This window comes from Cynocephalus volans, chromosome 12 (genome assembly GCF_027409185.1).
Source record: "Cynocephalus volans isolate mCynVol1 chromosome 12, mCynVol1.pri, whole genome shotgun sequence".
Classification (NCBI taxonomy): domain Eukaryota; kingdom Metazoa; phylum Chordata; class Mammalia; order Dermoptera; family Cynocephalidae; genus Cynocephalus; species Cynocephalus volans.
The window spans coordinates 97839964-97862616 of record NC_084471.1 but is presented as its reverse complement, the minus strand read 5'-3'; the positions used below and the strand labels follow the sequence as shown (position 1 = coordinate 97862616).

Here is a 22653-nt window from a genome sequence, read left to right as displayed (position 1 = left end):
GTTTAGTTTATGGATAGTGGGCTTCTTAGGGAAGGTCTCAGCACAGCAAAACAGATTCTGGGACAGCTGCGTCTGGCATGGGCCTCAGGCTGCTTCTACTCATGACGGAAAAGTGGCAGGCAGCTGGTGGGTACAAGCAGATCACATGGCAGGAGGAAGCAAGAGAGAGAATACAAAGATATTTATATACTGTTGGTTGAAAGCCTGGAGGGCCTATAATTCCACTCTATTAAGAACAATTTAAAACTGAAGAGGGACAAATTGTTCTGTCAAGTCACTTCTGTAGCATCATACTCTCAAGTCTACACCCCTTTTTAAAAATCTTCACATGCTTATTATCTAGTCAAACCAGAGAATGGGTTTGACTCTTTTCTTGTGAAGCTCGGATTTTAATATTATTGTTAATTTTGGTGGCCCTATCATTCTTATCTTGCAAGATTACAAAATGATATTATCTCTGTTTTTTCTCTTTATTATAGTTAATTGGCTTTTATGCAAAGATAATTACCATTTAGTGTTATTTGCTTAACACAGAAATATCTTTTTCTCCCTTCCATTAGCTCCAACCACCGTGAATGTAACACATCGTCCAGTAACTCAGGTGACCACAAGACTCCCTGTACCGAGAGCTCCTGCAAACCACCAAGTGGTTTATACAACTCTCCCAGCACCACCAGCTCAGGCTCCTCTTCGAGGAACTGTTATGCAGGCTCCTGCTGTTCGGCAGGTTAATCCCCAAAATAGTAAGAGATTCTTTTCTTGTATATGGCCCAAGTATGTAGCTTTCTTCAGCATTTAGTTGAAGTGGCTTATGTTGTAAAAAGTGCTTGTATGTATTAAAATTATTATTATAAGTTCAGGAGATCTTTTGTACAAAGTGATGACTATAGTGTAGTTAATAACAAAGAACTGTATACTTGAAAATTGCTGATAGAGTAGCTTTTGTGTTCTCAACTCCCCAAAATAAGTGAGGTAATACATATGTTAATTAGCTTGATTTAGCCATTCCATAATGTATACATATTTCAAAACATAATATTGCACACCGTAAATATATACAATTCTTATTTGCCATATAGACAGTATTGACAAGAAATGACAATAGAACCAAAAAAACCCACCTAATATTAATTCATTTTTCTTCCCTTGGGAGATTTAACCAGAGAAAATGTATACTATATGATTTGTTGTCTTTGTATTGTCTTCAATTTAACTTAAATTATTTATGGCTATACTATCACAGTATGCCATTTGATGTTGGTCTGTACTCCACTCTATTGAGACACCTTGCCTAATTAAAGTGGGAATGATCAATTGTGACTTAGCCCAGATAATTGAAATCATGGTAAAAGCCTCCAATGAGAGAGAATCTTAAAGGTATTGAAGGTGGCTGAGAAATAAAAGAAGGGAAAATGTTAAAGAAAACTTGAAGTTTCCTAATGTATTATATATTAGTTATATATGTTACTTATGTATATAATATGTAATAATTATTATAGTTATTGTATATTAACATATTCAAATATCTATATATTATTTGTAGAATATATCCTATAAACTCAAGTTTACGTAAAAGATATGTTTAAAGTTTAAAGAAACAATAATAAAATGCACCATATATGAACTCTCTACCAGGTTAAGAAATAAAACTTTATCAGTATCCTACAAGCCCTCCTGTATGCCCTTCCTTAATTGCATCCCTCTCCCTTTCCATCACAGGTAACTAACATCCTTACTTTTCTGTTAGACATTCTGCTTTTCTGTGTGGTTTTGCCACCAGTATAGGTGTCACTAAAATAATGGATATTATTTAGGTTTGCAAAAATTAATAGCAAGGACAAATCTAGCTGTTTAAAGAACCTGCAATAATGCTAATAATAATCTAATAATATTATTAGATGATAGCTTCTAGGAGAAAATAAACCTCTGGATCATAGTCTGGCTTCAACTTTCTCAACTTTACAAAAGATTTCTTTGGGAAAATCAGTCAACAGAGTCATGAATGAGTTCTGAGAAACTAACTAGCCTCACCACAGCCAGGGCACCTGTCAGAATTATATATGGGCCAGGTACTGAATATATGAGCAGGAATATGGTAGGGGCAGTAGATGGCTTTAAATTTTCTGCTTCTGTTGCCCTGGTGTACGTTGCAACAATTTTCTGTGGGGTGAAATGACTGTCCGCAGCTGATTAGCCAGGGCATGGAGGGAAAGAGAGGACTATTAATATAAGGCAAGGATGACTTAACTTGAACTTTCTGTCCTGTTTGAAAGGCTGAGGCAGGAAGGATCTTTGTGAAGACAGTTTCAATTTATCTATCTTTTGAGTCACCGTGTTCCATTCCGGCCTGTTGGCCTTCTACCTGTGGTGCATACGCAGTGTTCTAGGATTTTTGTTCATAGTCTTCCTGTTGGGGATCCATTTACTTCTCTCTGTGCTGGATCTCTTGTTCTTTATATTTCATGTGTTTCTCTCTCTCTCTTCATTTTCTCTCTCATGTTAGTGGGACACATCACCGGTGACTACCTGAGAAAAGGTTCTTGGAAATTAGTGTTTGCATATATAAGAATTTCTTTCTCCTCATGCTCAAATGATAGTTTGGCTGAGTATAGACTTTTGAGTTGGAAATATTTTTTCTTTTGAATTTTGAAAATATTGCTTCACTAATTTCAAGTGTTTAATCAGTGTTCCACTAGATTTACAGTAGAATACTGACTTTATTCCTTAATAATTTTTTGTAGGTGTTACAGTTCGAGTGCCTCAAACAACCACATATGTTGTAAATAATGGACTAACCCTAGGATCAACAGGACCTCAGCTCACAGTGCATCACCGACCACCACAAGTGCATACTGTAAGTGTCGATGCTGGGCTTCACGAAATTCCCGACTACAAAACTGCCAAATAACTACAACTATTATTATAGTTAGCATTTTTCTTTAAAGTAGTTATATCAAAGGGAAATGATAGGGTTTTGCTTTTCTAGAAGAAGTTTATTGAAGAAAATTGATCTTACCATTATGAACAAATGTTACTGAGGATGCTGATCGTTGAAAATCATTTTTTGCTTGTGGTGTACAGTGTATAAAAACAGGTCCACAGCTGGGGCATGTGAAGTGAAATAGACCATTTCTAAATCATGATTAAAAAGGGTATTTTTGTTTTTCCATGTTCTAACTTTATTATTTTCCTCAAAACCTTATGCCGGTTCTAACTGCTACCTTGTCATCAATTATTGTTTTAAATAATCCAATGGTATTGGAAATTCATTTGTGAAGAGATAACAGAGAAAACCAAAGATTTCTCTTTAGCCTCCAAAACAGTGTCACATTATCCTGTGACATGATTATGACAGTGTTCAGTATGGAATATCTCGTAAGTGGAAATGCTGGCTTTATGAGAGTAGTGGGGGAATGAGGTTATCACTTTTTACTTAGCAAAATATCCTTTTTTAAAAACTCATAATAATGGATAGCATTTATGGAGTGCTTACCATGTACCAAGTACTGTTAATATACTTTATTCTCACACAGGAGTCCTTTAGTCCTTTTTTATCCTTTATTATAGATATGGCAGCTAATGCCCAGAGAGGTCGAGTAACCACCCCAAGGTGATACCTCCCAAGAACCCATGCTTTTCAACTGTAGAGCCCATGCTCTTAATGGCTATTATCTTTGTTTCACTGCAATGAAAAAGTTAATATCATAAATAGAACACTTACTATAGCGCTCTTACTATACCAGGCATATCTTATTAAGTACTTTACATTTATTTTTTTATTTAATCCTCACGACTCTGTAAGGGTTAGAGTTCTACTCGCCTTTTGATAGAAAAGAATACTGTGTCACAAAAATGTTAAATGATTGAGTACCATTACCCAATCCAGTGTCAGAGTCAGAGCCTTATAAAAAGTAAGGTTGTCTGATCTCAGCACATCCAGAGTGTCTTTACAATGCTTCAGATATGGCTCTGTTAAGGTATGTGGCAAATATGCCATTACCGTTGTTTGCAGCTACAAATGAATTCCTTCATTTCATATTCCTTCAAAAAAATAGATAACAAAAATCTTTTATTTATAGCATGCTTTTGCACATTTTATAACCCATCAGAGCTTTTTAAAATTTTTTTATTTTAAAACAGAATTACATGTATATTGTCTTAGAATAAGCTATATCCCAGAGGAGAAATATTCTTTTTTCTACTTTTATTTTAATGCAATTTTAAAGAACTTTTAAAATTGAAATTTCCAAACATATATGAAAGAAAGAATAGTGTAACAATCCCCACATCCCCATCACCCAGTTTTAACACTTATTAACACAAGGTTTAATTTCATCTATATTGCCACCCACCTATTCCCACAACCCATGCATACCCTTGATTATTTTTATAAGCTAATTACTGATGTTGTATTATTTTATGTGTAAAACTTCAATAAAAACCTTCATTGCAATGGCAAAAACAAAACAAAAACTCATTTGACTTAACTAGTTCTGGGGTACAAGCAGATTCAATATTCTGAAATTTTAAGAACTAGGAGGGATATTACTGGCCATATAAGCGATTGTCAGGCACCTTAAACTCCTGCCAAAGTACATGGCTTCAGCCATCTTCCCTTAGATTTTGCTAACTGTATGTTTATATATTATTTACTTAAGTGATTAAGTCATTTTAGGAAAAAAGACAATTTGAGAGAGGAAATACAGCAGCGTGGCCAATATATACCAGTTCTACTTCAGCTTTCAGTGTTTTATCTAATTAAATTTGGTTTCTCTTTTTCTCCAATGTTATTTTTTTGGCTGTGGATTCTACCTTTTTCCAGATGCGTATATGAATTTTTTTCCACTAGGTGTATGCATTTCAACAATAGATTTGCACTCCTTGAAATTATTCAGCATATTCTTTTTGTGTTCTTACAATGTACAAGTCACTGGTACTAGGTGTGGAGGAGGCAGCATGGAGATTAAAAAGATATCATCAGACCTTCACAGAATTCACTGTTTGGTTTATGCAGATTATCTATTTAATGAAATGCATATTAAAATATATTTTTTGTTACACCAGTGTCAATTAAGGGAATCTTATTTGTTTTATGACTTTCAATATAAAATCAGTGAGCAACGATACATTCCACTTGAGAAAAAGAAAAGATCACTTATTTTCCTTCTACCTGTCTCTTACTTAAATCTTTTTGGAAGAAATTGTTATCACTGTCATCATAAAAATCAAGATATGATGATGATGATGATGATGATGATGATATAGTGTTAGACAAGTCGATAGGGCTTCCTAAGGTTAGTATCATGCTTTTTCATCATCTGGCCCTTAGCCTACCTTTCACTATTTATCTTTCACTATTCTTCTTCCTATACCCTATGTCCAAGAAGAAGTTACACTAATTCTTGCCTGTGACTCCCCTCACTTTTCTATCCCCATGCCTTTACTCATGCTGTACATATTGGCTGAAAGGTAAATAACTGTTTCTGCATCTCCAAATTCTATCTTTCAGGGTCCGTTTTAAATATCACCTTTTTCATGCAGACTGGCCAAGAATATAGTATACATTCAGCGTTAAATGTGCTTATTTACAAGAATATGCTGCTGTCTTTCTGTGGCAAAACAGCTTAAAAATTACAGATTTATACTCCAATTTCATGTGACAGACTGCCACACATGATATTAAAAAATGTTACATTATACTAACATGAGAATCTGTACCACAGATAGAGAATTGAATTATTAATTATTTTCTTAGAAGTAGATGATTATTTCATTGTTCCTCAAAATAATGCTCCATCAGCAAGGGCTTTTTATTTCCCAAGAAAAGTTCAATATTCTAGGTCTAGGAAGTGTAGTAGGAATTACCTCAGCAATATTGTTTGGGGCATGATTGGTTACAAATCACCAAAACAGAACTTGCAAATTTGGTATGGTATTTGGCATTTCCCAGAATTCTTGAAGTAAAATGGTGTCCCTCTATGTGATCTCTAAGGTGTCTTAGTTCTAGCATTCTAAAATAGTTATTTCTGTGATCATTATAAATAAATGTGACTTTTCTTTTGTTAGGAGCCCCCACGCCCTGTGCACCCAGCACCCTTACCAGAAGCCCCACAACCACAGCGTCTGCCCCCAGAAGCTGCCAGCACATCTCTGCCTCAGAAGCCACACTTGAAGTTAGCACGAGTTCAGAGTCAAAATGGCATTGTACTGTCATGGAGTGTCCTGGAGGTGGATCGAAGCTGTGCCACTGTTGATAGCTACCATCTCTATGCTTACCATGAGGAACCCAGTGCCACTGTGCCCTCACAGTGGAAAAAGATTGGGGAAGTGAAGGCACTTCCTTTGCCCATGGCATGTACTCTCACCCAGTTTGTATCCGGCAGCAAATACTACTTTGCAGTACGAGCCAAGGATATTTATGGACGTTTTGGACCTTTCTGTGATCCTCAGTCAACAGATGTGATCTCTTCTTCCCAGAGCAGTTAAACCTTGGAGCCTTTATCTTTTCCTCTTTCAGAAGTCACACTTTTTGGTCTTGTTTTTAATCTTGTGCATGATACCCAATGTAAAATCCACATTGTACAAAATTTCTTGGACAGATGTGTGTATACACTACTTTTGTTTATAACCAGAAGTAAAATAAACTCAGCCCATAAAGCAAGAATCTTATCACGGACAATTCAAGCTTCAGGGTTTTGAAATGTAAATGTGTACCTTGCTTTAGTTTTGACGCTGGGAATATGTGTGGGTGTTTGTGTGTTTTTTCCCTATTTATGTGTTTATTGCAATGGAATCTCCCATTTTCATTTTCAAATGTACCTCTCTTCCAGTATGAAGTAAGTAGATCAAAGGATCTGAGATATGTAACTGGCATGATTCTGCTTCTAAGGGATTTGTAGGATCATAGTTAAGTGATTTAAATTGAATCTAAGCAAAACTCAAAGAAATAAATAAAAAGTGAAATGGCTAATAGTTTAAAATAGGTCAATTTGAACACAGGAAAGGATCTGTTCATCTTTTCTTTTGTTTCTTCTCCTGGGTTAAGTAGGTTAAAAAAAAAAAAAAAAGATCTGCATTGGCCCCTCTCTTTCCTAATCTGGTGTTTACATTTATTTTGCACCTTAAAGATTGACTACAGAAATAAGCATGGCCGTATGTCCACTGTTGTTTACTCTTTGCTTTTAGCCTCTCACCCTTCATTTCTTCTTCATCTCCATGAATGAAGGGTGAAAGGCTAAAAGAGAACAGTAAATTTTTAAACCAGAACAAGTAAAGTGTGTTTTAAAAATTTTTAAACATTTTTTTGGCCACTAACTCTGGGTACCTATGTGCCCCAAGAGAAAACCATATTGTGGAAGGAAATATTCCTTCCAGCATATTTTAGTATCCATGTGGCACATTGTGTTAGAGATTATGAGAGCAATTCTAGTGCTCTTTCGATCACCCAAGGTATAGTATTCTTTCAAAGGAAGTAAGTAAAGTTCACAAAATACAGTGAGCTGAAATATCAAGGGGAAAGCTCCATTTTCTTTTTATTCTATATCATCCTTTCTGTTTTAACCTTTTAACTTTGTTTTGATGGTGCCAAGTTGAGTCTGGTTTACTCTTTGTCAGCTTTCAAGAGAATTTATATATCCTTTGGGGTCATTTTTTTTTTTTTTTGTCGTTTTTTCGTGACCGGCACTCAGCCAGTGAGTGCACCGGCCATTCCTATATAGGATCCGAACCCGCGGCGGGAGTGTCGCCGCGCTGCCAGCGCAGCACTCTACCAAGTGCGCCACGGGCTCGGCCCTGGGGTCATTTTTATATAACAATTAGATATAATCTGTGTATCTCCATTCCTCTTTGAAGTTAATAAACCTCAGCTTAAATCTTGGATTTCCAATATAAGTGCCAGCTATACTGGTGTCAGGTAGGTGTTTTGAGTGTAGTTTAGGACAGGAAGGCTGGGGTGAAGTTTTAGGAATGAGAAAGTGGTTGGGAATATTTTGAAAGGAACTCATGGAGTTTGTGAAATAACTTTTCAAGTCATCTTTTTGAATAATAGTTGAATTCATATTCCTACCTTCTCAAAATAAATTAGCCATTCATTTTTTTCTGGAATTACAAGATGGAGCTATCCGTTTCATTAATGCTTTTTTTTTTTTCCCCCAACTTTGATATCTTATAGTAGGAAGTATTCTAATTGTAAAGAAATTCTCTTGAGAGACTTTTCACTGGTCAGTGTACTGTCATTTTATGTGTGAGGTTTGATTGATGATGAAAAAAGCCTACAGACTGTCAAAATGTAAATGCTCCAAACCTACCTTTCACTCTCAGAAAATGAAACCACAGTAAGAATTAGTGTTTTCCATGAATCAGATTTGCCAGTCAGCCATGTAGATGTTTCTTATTCTGGGACTAATGATGATGATAAAGAAATTGCTAATTGACGATGAAAATTCTGAAAGGAAGAAACTGATGATGTTCTAGATGTAAATGAACACCTATCTATATCTGCGTGTATATGTTTTTATCTGCAGTGGTTGTAATGTTGATTATGTGTTCAAGATCATTCCTGTCTACAAAATAGAAAGCCCATATTCAAAATTGTTCTTTAATGGCCAGTTTTATGATCACATGGTAATAATTTGCTCACCTAGCCTACAAAGGTTCCCTTAATTACTGTTTTTATTTATATTCACTAATCTTTTTTTAAAAAAAGCTTTCATAGCATTATATAATTAGGTGAAAAAAAGCCCAGTAGAATGAAAATATTTTATTATTTTATCTGTGTCTTTTCTGTCAAAGGAAAAAAAGTTAATTCTCAAATAGTACCCCTATAAATAGATTTACTACAGTAAAATAATTACTAAAAACTTTTTTTTCCCAGATGGTGGAAGGAAGGTACAAAGAGAGATTGTAATTATTTAAAGTATATTTATTATAAGATGGTTTCCTCAGATTAGCCTGCCAGGGGATTTTTGGGCAACAAGCTATATTGGATTTACTGAAAGGTGCTAAGCTTTTATTTGCTGCAGGTTTTAATGTAGATGAGTACTGACTTTTTTGTTTGGTTTGTTTCCTTTGGTAGAAAATGGAGGACTTGACCTGAAATAGCTACTAATAACAGACTAGAAAGTAGCAATTCACACTCCATGGTTACTTTTTTTCATTTCATGGTATCTTTTCACAAAGTATTGCAAATAAGCTTGATTATCCCATTTTGGGAATGCATGTTTGCTACATTTTTAGCCTGACAATACTTGTGTAGGTATTGCCTTATTGGAAATCCTGGAAACTTCTGATATTTCAACCTGAAATATAGGATGTTTATATGGCATTTGAAGGTAACAATGATGTTTGTAACTCACTACTTTGCACTGTCAGAGTAATTTTCACCCTGTTATAAGTGTGAGTAAGCCTCTTTTTAAGATTACGTTCTGGTAGTAAATTTGTAAATCGTATACAAAGACAACAGCTGTTGTTAACAATTAACATTACAAGGTAACTATATCCCTCTAGTTCTGTGGACTCACTTAAAAATATGCAGAATACTGTGTACTGTTTAACACAGTATATAAGTTTATGAGAGAAGTGGAGAGCTTTCTTCCATGAAAAGTGAATATTTATTAGGATACCATTTGCCTCACAGAGAGATGTTCCCCACTCCCCTACCCAATTGCCAGATAATAAATACCTTTAAAAAAGAAAATGACCTAAAGCAAGAAGCTTAGAATCTTGCTTACGTGCATATCTGCAGAACTCCTTAGGCAGGCTGCACCATACAGTTCTTTTACTGCATTGGAGAAGTGTTAACTGAGGTTTTTTGTTTGTTCTTTTGCTTTAAATATTTTCCAAATTATCATTTATTCAGCAAGGTTAGTGTTAATACTGCATGATATGCATTTATCTTGTTCCGTGAGTTTTCCAGTACTGTACAAGATCAACAAAATGATGCCTGTGGTATCCTCATCTCTCACTTTTGTACACTGTGATCTTAGCACAGTGGGGTACTGCAAAGACCTTCCAAGTGTTCTCCTCACTTTCCTTCCTGGGCCATTTCAGTATCCTCAGTATCTTTTTTGATGTTATTTTAACTTTATCACTGACCTGTGATTGGCCTGTTTTATTCTAATTTCAAGAAAAACCGTATCCCAGTATTGGATTATTGCAAATAGCTCTGTCTAAAACCAATGTGTGATTCTGCCTTCCTTTTTACTGGAGAATTGCCTTTTTAAAAAGTTTTTTTGGGACACAGACACAAAAAATCAGCAATTCTCATGAGGTGTTTGTTAGTGTGGCACTAATTCCTGAAATTCGTGTATCCCTTTGAGCCAGCCAGTGGGGAGGAATAGGATAGTATATACAAATACATGTTTTGTCTTATCTTCAGATCATTGTTATCATTTTACAAATAAGTGTTTCTTTTCTTTTATGTCTTCTTTTTGTTTGTTTGTGTGTAGAGTCTACTAAGTACCATCCTTTATATTTAAATGCTGTCCTTTTTTTTTGTAAATAGGGTAACTGGGCAATCAAACACGTTTTGGGGATCCTGGCTTTAGTATTTTATCAGCCATTTCAAAATTAATTATAAAAATAAATCCTTTGTAGGAAGCTTGCATCCTGATTTTTCTTTATTATGGTTGAAAATGTAAATAATAAGACAATGTAAGACCTTCCTAATGTCTAATATAAAGTGGGCCATAGCAAGCTGCCCTATTTTTATTAGGTTTTGAAGGTTTTTGTGGGTTTTTTTTTTTTTCCTTCTTTTTTAAGTGTATAGTAGAGTGGTGTCTATATTAAGTGTTAACTGTAGTGGGATTTTGTCCAGCAAGCCTGAAATTTATACTTTGAAATAAAACTATTGGGTTTTTAACATTCTGCGTACTCCGATTCATTCTGATTCTCAGCCCTTGTATTTTTCTCTTTTGAAAATCTCCCACCTTCTTTAGAATCACCCATTATATACTGTACAGTATGGCTGATTTAACCTACTTGTCAGTTCCATGGCACTCAAACCACATACAGTCCTCCAGCTTTCAAAGAAAAGGTGCTATACAGAGTTGCTGCCAGATGTGACATGCTGCTTTTAACTAATGGGAGACAACCTTAAGATTTCCTGTATGGTGGCATTTCAAAAAGTTCAAGGGAAAATGGAATTGAAAAACAACACAAATCTTTCCATGAACTTTTTGAAGTACCCTCGTGTATTGTGTGCCTACCGTGCACCACAAACAGATTCAGCTGATGACTATCTGAGACGTTCCTTGGAAAATTCAGCTCTGCTATTCCCTAGGCCTTGTCGTTGTGCATATCCAGCCAGAGGAAGGAAAAGAGTATGGGAGGAATATAAGTTCTTATGAGCCACAGCTGGAAGTGGCGTTCAGCTCATCTCAGGTTCCACGGGCTAGAACTCAGATGGCGCAATCTACCTAAGGGACCCTGGGTGATGGGGTCTAAGTCGGCAGGGTTAAAAGGAGAGTACGGACTTCGGTGAATGAGGGAGCAGTTTCAGCCATGCCCTCTTTCGTAGTTTATATGCTGAGGCCTGGGATTGTTATTTATTATGTTATTTATTATGTTTCTTCCACAGTGCTCCACCCTGTAGTGAATGTGCTGTTAAAAACTGAGTAGAAAATGAAAGTGACAAATAATGTTTTATTAAGAGTAATTCTGATGGGAAAAACATAGCCAAAACAGAGCCTTTGGTATCTTATTTGGAGCCTTCTATTTCCTTCTTTTCCCCCATCTCCCTCCTTCATTTTATATCAAGTTTCAAAACTGGTTTCATGGTAACAAAATCGAAGTTGTAGACCTCTGGCATGCCCTGATGGAGCGTTTTGTTGAAGCGGTTCCAGCTGAAAACAGGGAGGCCACCTTGTACTGTGGGACCACTAATGGCATAGGCTGTGTACTGAGATGCTAGGTAGATATCTGCCACCTGGAAAGAGAGAGGAGGACATTTTAGAAAACCAGAAAACTATTTAGAAAAAACATTTGTCTAAATCCATGGCCTTTCCCTCTCTTCACTTTCCAAAGTCACAATATTAGTCTCTTTTAAAATGAAATTTTCTTGCAAGCTTCCACATATTTTTACGATATACTCTTTTCTATCCATTTGGCATTTAAATGTGAATTGACTGATAGAAGTGTGTTAAATTAACAATGTAGCCAAAAGTAACATCTGTAGTCAGATTACTCATATTTGGAATTCTAGCTCCAAAACTTTTCAAAAAAATCACTTAACCCTTCTATGACTCAGTTTTCTCATTTGTAAAGTGGGCTAAAAACCTTACTTTATAGAATTTTCATGAGGATTAATAAGAGCAATGCTTAGAGCAGTGCCTAGAATACATTAAATCCTAAAAAAAAGTTAATCAGGCTAGTAAAATGTTTTATTTATTTATTTACTTATTTATTTTTAAGTGCAAACCAGAAAGACTTATTTATTTATTTAATTTGGGGGGGGCACAAGATAAGTTAATACATTTAGTAGAGTGAGATCATAGAAAATATGTTCTCTGACCACAGTAACATGAGGAAATTTAGAAAATTCACAAATGTGTGGAAATTAAACAACACTCTCCTAAATAAATAATGGGTAAAAAGAAAAATCACAGGGAATTAGAGAGTACTTTGAGATAAAAATAAAAGCACAACATGTCAAAACCCATAGGATGCAGGGCTCATGCAATGCTTAGAGGAAAATTTATACTAATAAACATATTAAAAATAAGAAAAACCTCAAATCAGTAATGTAAACTTCTACCTTAAGAAAATAAAGGGCCTGTGCTCGCTTCGGCAGCACACATACTAAAATTGGAACGATACAGAAAATAAAGGGCCAGCCCGTGGCTCACTTGAGAGAGTGTGGTGCTAACACCAAGGCCATGGGTTCGGATCCCTATATAGGGATGGCTGGTTAGCTCATTTGGGAGAGTGTGGTGCTGACAACACCAAGTCAAGAGTTAAGATCCCCTTACTGGTCATCTTGGGTTTTTTTTGTTTTTGTTTTTTTTAAAGAAAAAGAAAGAAGAGCAAACTAAACCAAAAGCAAATATAAGTGGGAAATAACAAAGATTACAACAGAAATATATAAAATAGAGAATTAAAAAACAATAAAATCAACAGAACCAAAAGTTTATTCTTTAAAAAGATAAACACAATTTGCAAACCTTTATCTAGACTGACCAAGAAAAAAGAGAGAAGACCTAAATTACTAAAATCAGAAATAAATCAGGGACATTATTCATTGTCGTGGTTTTTTGTGGTGGTAAGATTTAGTTTCTTTCCCTTTCTCATTTGCATTTTTGTTCTGCCAGTGGGTTTTGTTCTTTCTTGTGTATTCATTGTAGTGATTATCGTTTTTTGGATTCCAATGCAGGACTTCCTTGAGGATTTCTTGTAGGGCTGGTCGTGTGGTGGTGAACTCCCACAGTTTTGTCTGGAAAATACACTATTTTCCCCTCATTTCTGAAGGACGGCCTTGATGCGTATAGGATTCTTAGCTGGCAGTTATTTTCTTTTAGTATTTTGAATATATCATCCCATTTTCTTCTGGCCTGTAGAGTTTCTGTTCAGAAGTCTGCTATTAGTCTGCTAGGGCCTCCCTTATAGATGATGTGATGCTTTTCTCTTGCTTCTCTTAAGATTCTCTCTGTGTCTTTGAGGTTTGCCAGTTTGACTATAATGTGTCTTGGAGAGTTTCTTTTTGGGTTGAATCTATTTGGGGATCTTAGAGCCTCTGGCATCTGAAGGCCAATGTTTCTCCCTATACCTGGTAAGGTTTTGGTTGTTATTTCATTGAATAGGTTTTCCATGCCTTTTCCTTTCTCCTCCCCTTCTGGAATACCTTGTGTGCTTTCATTCAATGCTTGTGTGCTTAAGGTTGTCTGCTAGGTTTCTTAGAATTTCTTCATTTTTTAAAAATTCTTTTTTTCCTTTTTTTGTCCGCCTGGGTTATTCCAAAAAGACTATTTTCAAGATCAGAAATTATTTCTGCTGCTTGTTTTAGCCTGCTGCTTAAGCTATCAGTTGTGTTTTTTATTTCATTGAGTGAATCATTCAGTTCCATGAGATCTGCTACATTTTTTTTAAATGTATTAATCTCTTCGTAAATTTCCTCCTTCAACTCCTGGATTTGTTTTTTTTTTTTTTTTTTTTTTTTCTCATTTTATTATGTTGTCTAACTGAGTCTTCTTGTATCTCAGTGAGTTTTCTTAAGATTGTTGCTTGGAATTCCTTTTCAGTCATTTCAAGAGTTTCCTGCCCTATAGGGTCTGATATTTGAGAATTACTATATTCTTTCAGTGGTGTCATGTTTTCTTGGGTTTTCATATTTCTAGTATCTACATTGACATCTGGTCATTTGGTAGAGCAGTTGCTTCTTCTATTACTCTGGAGTGGGCTTTGAGGAGAAAGACGTCCTCTTCTTTTTCTGGTCTCCACTGGTGACTCTCCTTGTGTCAATGCAGTTGAGTGTCTGGTGGGCCACCTGAATGGTGGCTGTGGCTACTGCTGTGGTGTCAAGCCACTTTTGCAGCAGCCATGGCTGTGGTGGTGGCTATGATGGGTCACCCATGCAGAAGTGGTGTTTTTGGTGTGCTCTCTTACCTGCTTCCGGGCAGGGGCTGCTGCCCTCAGCTCCTTGCCTAGGACCCCAGGCACGCTCTCTTGGCCTGCTTCTGGGCAGAGGGCAGTAATAAGACTTTTAAAGTAGAAGGAATTCACTGTCAAAAACTGAGAGCCATGGTTCTCAAAAACACCTAACTGCGGGGTAGCAGCGGATCTTGGAGGAGAAAGAATATCTCATAACTTATGATTTTCCCTGTATTCAAAATGGCTCTAAAGAGAGAAATGATATGTTTAAAGTATATCCTTTAACAGAAATTTTTTGGTGAAAAAATAGCAGGTCCCCGTCTCCAGAAGTGAAATTTGGCAAACGGAAGCGTGGCTTGGGTTCTCTCAGGCAAGACAGCAGAGATGATTGATTTTCTTTGTGTATTCTGGGACGGATATTAGACATTTCACACACTTTACTGAATGTTTGCTAATACTATTAAAAAAATACAAAAACATTTATTGGGGCTTCATGGGTGCCGAGTTCTCTACATTTCACTTTATTTTTACTTTTTTTACATCACGTAACATCTTGAGAGTCAAGGCTAAAGCTTTACCGTCATCCCATAGCTAAAAAGTGGGTTGAGCTGGAACTCAGACGACTTTAAAGCATCTCCTGTTTAGGTATTAGGCTGAAAGAAAATAATGTGTAGGTGGGGTTGACATTAATCTTATTAATTTATATAATTAATTAATAGAGCCAAAGTTAGAACCATTAACTCCACTCCTTACGGTTTTCTTCCCAAATTCAGGAGAAGCAATGGCAAATGAAAAGACACATGCCCAAACCGAAAGTGCAAAAATATGTGGATCGTTTCCACCAACCGCATGGCTAACTGGACATCTCAAATCCTGTGGTTTTCAGGTAGATTTTTAGCAACCAGCTCTCTGAGGAAAAAAGACCCTGATTTATAGTGTTTGCTGATTTCCATTGGTATAAATACTTCTGCTATGGCTGAGTTCAAGCTATCAACATGATGTCAACTGACAAACAATTGGTTCTCGCACACCTATATGAGCTGGCTTCACTCAGTACACCATTGCAAACCTATTTATTACCCATCTCGTGAGACACGTTACAGCACTTAATTCTAACACGGTGAAAAACCTTTAGTGCTTCGGGCGTCTCGTTCAATACTTGTTCTTTCAGCTAAATTCCATTCATGTTTAATATGAAGTCACACTGCTCTCAGTAAATATGTTCTTGGGACTTTGGGCCAGTCTGGTAAAACTTCAGACAACAATATTATCATCACTGTCATCATGATTATGCAGATTTACAAAAATCTAAGTGCTATTCTAAATATTTTATAGATAGTAGAGGTTTATTCTTCACAGCACCCCATGAGGTGAGTACTGTTATTTCCATTTTACAAGTGAGGAAATAGTAACATTACAAAATTATGTGATTTACTATTTGGTGGCAGAGCAGGCAGTTGAAGTTAGGCAATGGGACCTACCGCCTGAATCTCTGAAAAGTTGATTCCTGAATTGAGTTTGTATTTAGAGATATTACTGTGCTGTATGCCACAAAAATCTCTGCAGCTTTGCCTTTGAAGAGGCCTGTGTGCTGGTGGAAATTAAATTCAAAAGCATGTTACCTTTGTGTCATAGCAACCTCCGGGACTTGGGTTAAGTGAGTTCAGGTCCTCACGGCAGCAGATGGTATTGCAGGGATCACCCTTACTGTAAGGATCCTTCTTATAATCTAGAAAACAGAGAACGATTGGGAAAGAGTGAGTATTGGCCAGTAAGATTTGGGGACCCATTAAAGCCTAGATAATCAGACAGTATGCCCCCTACAGGACCCATTAGCCCTACTCCCAGATCTAGATGTTTCCCTTGGCTTGTGTGCAGAAGGAGCAACTGCAAATCCTCTGCCTCAGGCCCAGCTTGTTCTTAGGGCCTTACACAGTGAAGAGTGGATGGAAGAGAGATAATAGAAGGTAAATGGGGATCAATTTTTTCCAACAAAAGAAATACAAATTTGCCTTTGATACTGTTCATCAAAAGTAAAGTATGAATAATTTTTGTTTTATTAGCTGCTTTTGTCCTTAGAAGGAAATCTGGGTTGGGGGGCGGGAAGTACCCTGCATGGGTTATTTCTTCTGTGTTTTATATATAATTTTTTTCAATTAAAAAAATCTGTAGAATTTTCTCTGCCATTTTATAATAAAGGCCAAAACTATTTGAGTATAAAATATGTATAGTATTAATTGAATACAAAATACTTAATGTGAATAACTTCTTACATTTCCTTCTAGTACTGAGATGATAAACTTATATGGATTCTTTATCCATGGGGAAGAAAAGGAGTTTTGAAGAATGATTCTTGAGAAATGTGCTACGTACTGTTGTATCGCATGATATATTTCATGGATGCCATATCCGTCACTTTCCCTTGGTCACGTCGGAAGATTTTGGCTCGTGGAGCTAAATCGTAAGAGTAATCCAAACCCAGCTTCTGAACTAACAGTGGATAACCACTCCAGTTGTAGATTTTTTTATGGAAAGGGATGTTGTAGGAGGGCCAATACCCTGATTTGAAATGGAAGGAAAAGAAGGGAAGGATTGAGTGGAGGTGGCATGGCGGGGGGGGGGGGGGGGGGGAGGAAAGGGGGCAGGAAAAAGAGAATGGGAACAAAAGAAATGTTATTCGTGACAGTTCATTTTGACAACTGGTACAAGTGTGTGATTACAAAATGATATTGTATAGAAAATAAAGATTTGAAATATGAACTCTGGCAGCCCAACTGATCCTTTTAAATTTCCAGAATTGTTATACCTCTAGATTATTTCATCAGAGGAAAGGTGTCAGGATTCTTTGGTTTTTACCCCCAAATTCTTTAAACAATCTACAAGCCAGAAAATAACCTTATTCTCTGCAGAGCAAAATCAAGAATGCTACAAAGTCATCTGGGGAACTCATCTAAGTGGATTTGGCTACTGAAATGCCCAAAAGATGGTTCACAATGTGGCCCCAGAAGGGAAGATGCCAGATGCTAATCATGGGATCCTGGACGGCTGCAGCACTGGGAGTCAGAAAGCCTGCACTCTAGGCTCAGGGCTGAGCAACTATAGATCTTAGACAGTTAACCTCATTTTTTTTTCTCTTTCTTTTTTTTTTGTGTGTGTGTGAGTGTGATAGTAGAGGATGAGATATCCATAATGTGAAGGGATTGGGGATGATCTTTAAGGTTCCAGCTGGCCTTTAACTCCCTTGAATCTAAGTATTTATATAGGCTCAGCTTCTTTCAAAGCCTCATAGTATGCCAAGGCCAAACAGCCCATCAGCCACGAAGCACCAAACACGTGACATTGCTCTAGTGAAAGCTGCACTTCAGGAACATTCTAGGTTACACTGGCCTGTGTTATTGCCTACAGGGCAGTCAGTCAACATAGGAATGTGTCCACCACTCAGGGAATGATCGCCCACCTCCATATGCTTCTCTTGGCCCTTGTCTGTTTTAACTGTTCTGTCAGACCTTTTCCTCAGGGGTGAGGTTATTGAGACAAAGCAATGACAAGAGATTCAACCTTGCTAATTCTGGGACCCAGAGTCGGCATCAGGAAGAATGGGGATAAGGATGACATTGAAATTATGGGGTAAAAACAGATTTGTTGCTGGAACATGTCGAGGTTATATGGACTCAGGAGTTAGACTGCCTGGATTTGAAGCCTGGTTCTGTCATTATTAGGTATGTGACCTTGGACAAATGACTTAACCTCTCTGTGCCTCAGTTGCTTCATCTTTAGGACGCGAACGTGATAGTACTTACTTTATCAGGATTACTGTGAGCATTAAGTGAGTTCAAAGAGACGGAGTGCTTATACTTGGTAAAAATTAGCTGAATATTAGCTATTATATTTCTGTTTATAAGAACAGCTTGAATAAATGATAAAAAAATGGCTGCTTTATACATCACATTTCCATAAAGATTCATGATTTACAAAAGCATTTAAAATAGAGCAACTTGTTTAATCTTACAACAACCTGATGATGTGTAAGTATTGCCGTCCCTCCCTTGGCTCATGAAATTTGCTAAGATACTGAATACAGGCCTTCTGACCAAAAAAACACCCAGGGCTTCTATTGCCACACCACAGCTGCTTCCAAATGCTGGGAGATTTGGGGAATTTTTTTTTTTAATGGCTATATGATATCACTTATTTATTTTGGCAAATCAATATATTTCCTTCTGAGCCTTCTTTCGTCACAGTATGTTACAAAGATCGAGCAAGGGAACATAAATAAAAGACCCAGAAGAGTGTCTAGAATACAGCAGATGCTCAGTGGATATAACTTTCTGTTCTTCCCTCCTCTGGCCAAAAAAAAAAAAAAAAAGATTAGCCTCAGCTTTTTTTAGTCTTAAGACTAAAAAGGTTTCATGGGATCTGGGAATGGAATTGTAAAAGACCCAAATCCGCCATTCTGTTATCAGCAACAGTACAAAGAAGAAAAACCTACTTGAGCAAGCATCTCTCTCTCGAGGTATGCTATTATTATTAGGCTCTTAGGACCTGGATGAACCAGCCTTAAAGGTCAGACCATTAGGATCTTACTTTTGAATTGCTATGCTAACCAAGTAACCACCTAGTAATTTGAATTCTCAGGCGAATTTTCCTACAAGAAAAGAAAGTAGGTCTCTGCCTGGTAGCATGTGAACTGCTTAGCAATTGAAACTCTCACCTTCAAAAATTGTGTTTTACACATGTCTTATGTACATTTAGTTGGCATGAGCCATTCTTCCCTAAGATGACTCACTACAGGTGTCATTACAGAATTGATTTGGGGATCTGGGAAACTGAGGACCAGGTCCTGATCCCCAGGGTCCACACTTTATCTTGGTTTTGTTCCTACTCATCTATCAGCTGATCTGTTGCAGCTGATCTCCTAACCCGTCTCCTTTCTTCTCCCCACCTCCAGTCTACTCTCCCCTGTCAATAACTCCTATTTTCTAAAGGATAAAGGCTACACTGCTTAGCAGGCTTTACAAGGCTGACGTTTTCTCTCACTATCTACTTATCTCAATTAATTCTCATGACCATCCTGTGAAATTATTAAAGTCCACACTCCCACATCCAAAAATTCTAGATGGGTTTCAGAATTTAGGATTTTTCAGATTTTAGAGCAGCGATGAGTTGCATACGTTATGTATGACATTACACTCCCTTTGGGGAGTAGCTGATAATCAAAGATTTTGATATTTCTGTAGCCTAATGCCCAAATAGTCTCTCTAAAAGGAAATAAAGACAGTTCAAATCTATTTTTGGAAGTTTTTGCTGCCAAACGAGGTCAGATCAGGTCATACTCATATTTTGCTACCAGTGAGCTAGGACCAAAGAAGAAAACAGAACAATTTTTGGTTTTAAAGTTTTGGGATTTCAAAATTACAAATAAGTGATTGTGGACCTATATACCAAGACTGTCCTCTTCTACAGATGAAGAAAGTGAGGCTTGGAGAGACTGGATAAGTTGCCTGAGATTTTGAGGAGCCGAGATTCGAACAGAGGCAGTGCGACTCCGGGGCTTCCAATGTCTGGGCTTGTTCTTGGCCTCTCGGACGCCCTCTCAGGTCCCTCCCACTGACAATGGCGTCCTCTGTAGTCTCACCACTGGGCTTGGTACACATCTTATTACAGCTATTTCTCTTCTGAGTTCTAATGGCTGCTTTATGTGTTTTGCTTCACTACTAAATTACTGAGTTCTTAGAAGGCAGGGATGTTCCAGTCTCTGGGCCAGAGTAGCACGCCATAAATATTTGCAATATTTGCTAAGTTGAACTTAAGGCTTTAACCAGGAGCCCAAGAGAGAAGGTATGCCTGACTGGTGTCCCAATTTGCACATTGTCCCATAAGAGTTTGAAGCGTAGGTTTACATATTGTGCTAAATAATCTAGCAATTCTTTCCCAGTGTGACTAACAGGGGCAGCCCCCATCCTTTCTTCCCCATCATACACTTCCCAACCATACATGCCCCCAACAGGAAAGCACACACACACACTCATCAGACTTCCAGACATATAGCATGAAGAAAGTACCTTTTCGTAGAACATCAGTTTGTTCAGAATATGCCACATAGGTAGGAATTTGTTCCACAATGTACAGAGTGCCTTTGTCAAGCCCGTAGCTCAGCTTTACCTTCTTCAGGTCCAGGACCATGTATTGATTGTTATAGGTGCCTGAAATATCAGGAGATGTGAAGGCAGGGCATGGGCATGGCTTTACTGGTTAATAACTTTAAATCTAAACACATGTACATGCCTAAAAGTCATTCTGCAGGGCCACTTACCAGAATTGTATTTTGAAAAGATCTCTGCCCAGTTCTTGCCACCATTTGCCATCATATTGGCTACACGAACTCTTTGCCAGGCCAGGAGAGTCTCGGGTATCACCTCCTTTAGTAGGGTTTTATTATACACACTGTTTGTGGTCTGCAGCAATACCAAACCACTGCTAAGAATGTAAAAGTCATCCAGAGACTCCAAAAACCCTACAGGAAAGACAAATACACAAATCAGCATATGTATACATGTAAATATTAAACCATCATTATTAGCACAGAGCTTTACACACACAATGCATTTTGCAAAGAGTATCAGTTATTATTATGCTTGATCTGCAGTGGCCTCTCCCAGCTTTGGCTCACCTCTGTGGTAGTTACCCAACCACTGCTTATGGAGGTAGACCTCCACCCCTGTATTCTCCATTGAAATTTTTTGACTTCATAATCTGAGATGACAAAAATCTATTAAATCAGTAATATTCCAAGTTTCTAAAATAACAAACAGAAATAGATCCCCACTTGCTAGGATTTTGCAGGGGAACTTTTAATTAGGGAGGGTATTAGCAGGGTTCATTGTTGGATAGTAAGAATATTGATGCCTTCTTTCCTCTCTTCTTTTCTATGTTTTCCAAATTTTATGAGTCTACATGAATTTTATAAATGGAAAAACATCTACATTTTAAAAAGTGAACATGGTTTTGAAACTAGGACATTGACACTCTGGGTCAATCAATGCTTTTTATAAATGCTGGTGACAATACAGAAAAATAAGTGAAGCCGCAAATCTTTCCTGAGGGCCTATATTGTGGTTTATACTGGGATGAGTATGGAAGGAATAGAACATCAGACATAGCTGTAACAATGAGAGAATATACAAGTATTGATATCAGTAACTCACAGTAATAGACAAGACGTTAGTGCTAAAGAGTGTCAGAAAAGGGACTCCAGTGAGAGAGCTAGAAGGGACCAGAGTGATAAGCTCCTCTGCTCCATCCCTCATGAATGGGATTAATGCCCTTATTAAAGAGCCCTGAGGGAGCTAGCTAGCTGCTTCCCCCTTTTGAAGACACAGCTGGAAGTTACCATCTATGAGGACTGGGGCTCTCACCAAACACTGAATCAGCTGGCACCTTGATCTTAGACTTTCCAGCCTCCAGAACTGTGAGCAATAAATTTCTATTGTTTATAAATTACCCAGTCTGATGTATTTTGTTATAGCATCCAGAATGGAATAAGATAGTCCCAAATTTCCATCATTTTTATACCTCTTGTCAATTTTGCCATATCTGAGTACTATCTGAACTACTATTTAATTAGTATTTGTTTAATGTTTTTAATTGACAAATAAAAGTTGTACATGTTTATGGTGCACAGCATGATATTTTGACATATGTATTCATTATGAAATGGCTAAATCAAACTATTTAACATATGCATGACTTAATTTTTTAAAAATTAATTCTCTTTTTAAACTTAAAATACTTAGCCTTGTTACATATAATAATGTCTAAGGAGCCATGGGTTTAATGTTTTTATTTTTTCTCAAAAAAACACATTAAAACAAATGCATTTCTTGTGTTTCTACTAATGTGCAAAAATTATTTGTTCACATTCCACCTAAAATCACCTCACCAGCACTATGCATGCTGTTGCACATCTACTCCAGGCCTGGTATGGAATAGGTATGGTGGGGTCAAAAACAGGGGTCACTTGAAGCTAAAAATAAAACTTCGGAGCATGCACTGGGAGTCAGAAGGCCTGCATTT

At 37.1% G+C, this 22653-nt stretch overlaps 2 protein-coding genes across 6 annotated transcripts in view; one reads left to right on the top strand and one right to left on the bottom strand.

Annotated features, from left to right (window-relative positions):
* Window positions 1-7637, top strand: part of ATF7IP (activating transcription factor 7 interacting protein) — a 119749-nt gene extending 112112 nt beyond the window's left edge. For 4 of the 5 annotated variants that reach the window (XM_063075026.1, XM_063075023.1, XM_063075024.1 and 1 more), the window contains exons 13-15: window positions 561-743; window positions 2742-2854; window positions 6067-7637. In XM_063075026.1, the coding sequence (XP_062931096.1) occupies window positions 561-743; window positions 2742-2854; window positions 6067-6486 (716 nt within the window). In that variant the 3' untranslated portion in view covers window positions 6487-7637. The remainder of the gene's footprint in view (window positions 1-560; window positions 744-2741; window positions 2855-6066) is intronic. The other variant, XM_063075027.1, reaches the window with a different exon arrangement.
* A 3989-nt stretch (window positions 7638-11626) lies between these two features.
* PLBD1 (phospholipase B domain containing 1) overlaps window positions 11627-22653 on the bottom strand; it is a 56712-nt gene continuing 45685 nt past the window's right edge. Inside the window, exons 7-11 of the mRNA XM_063115710.1 lie at window positions 20894-21094; window positions 20643-20783; window positions 16954-17139; window positions 16203-16309; window positions 11627-11923 (exon numbers count right to left, since the gene is read on the bottom strand). Coding sequence (XP_062971780.1) covers window positions 11741-11923; window positions 16203-16309; window positions 16954-17139; window positions 20643-20783; window positions 20894-21094 — 818 coding nt within the window. The 3' untranslated portion in view covers window positions 11627-11740. The remainder of the gene's footprint in view (window positions 11924-16202; window positions 16310-16953; window positions 17140-20642; window positions 20784-20893; window positions 21095-22653) is intronic.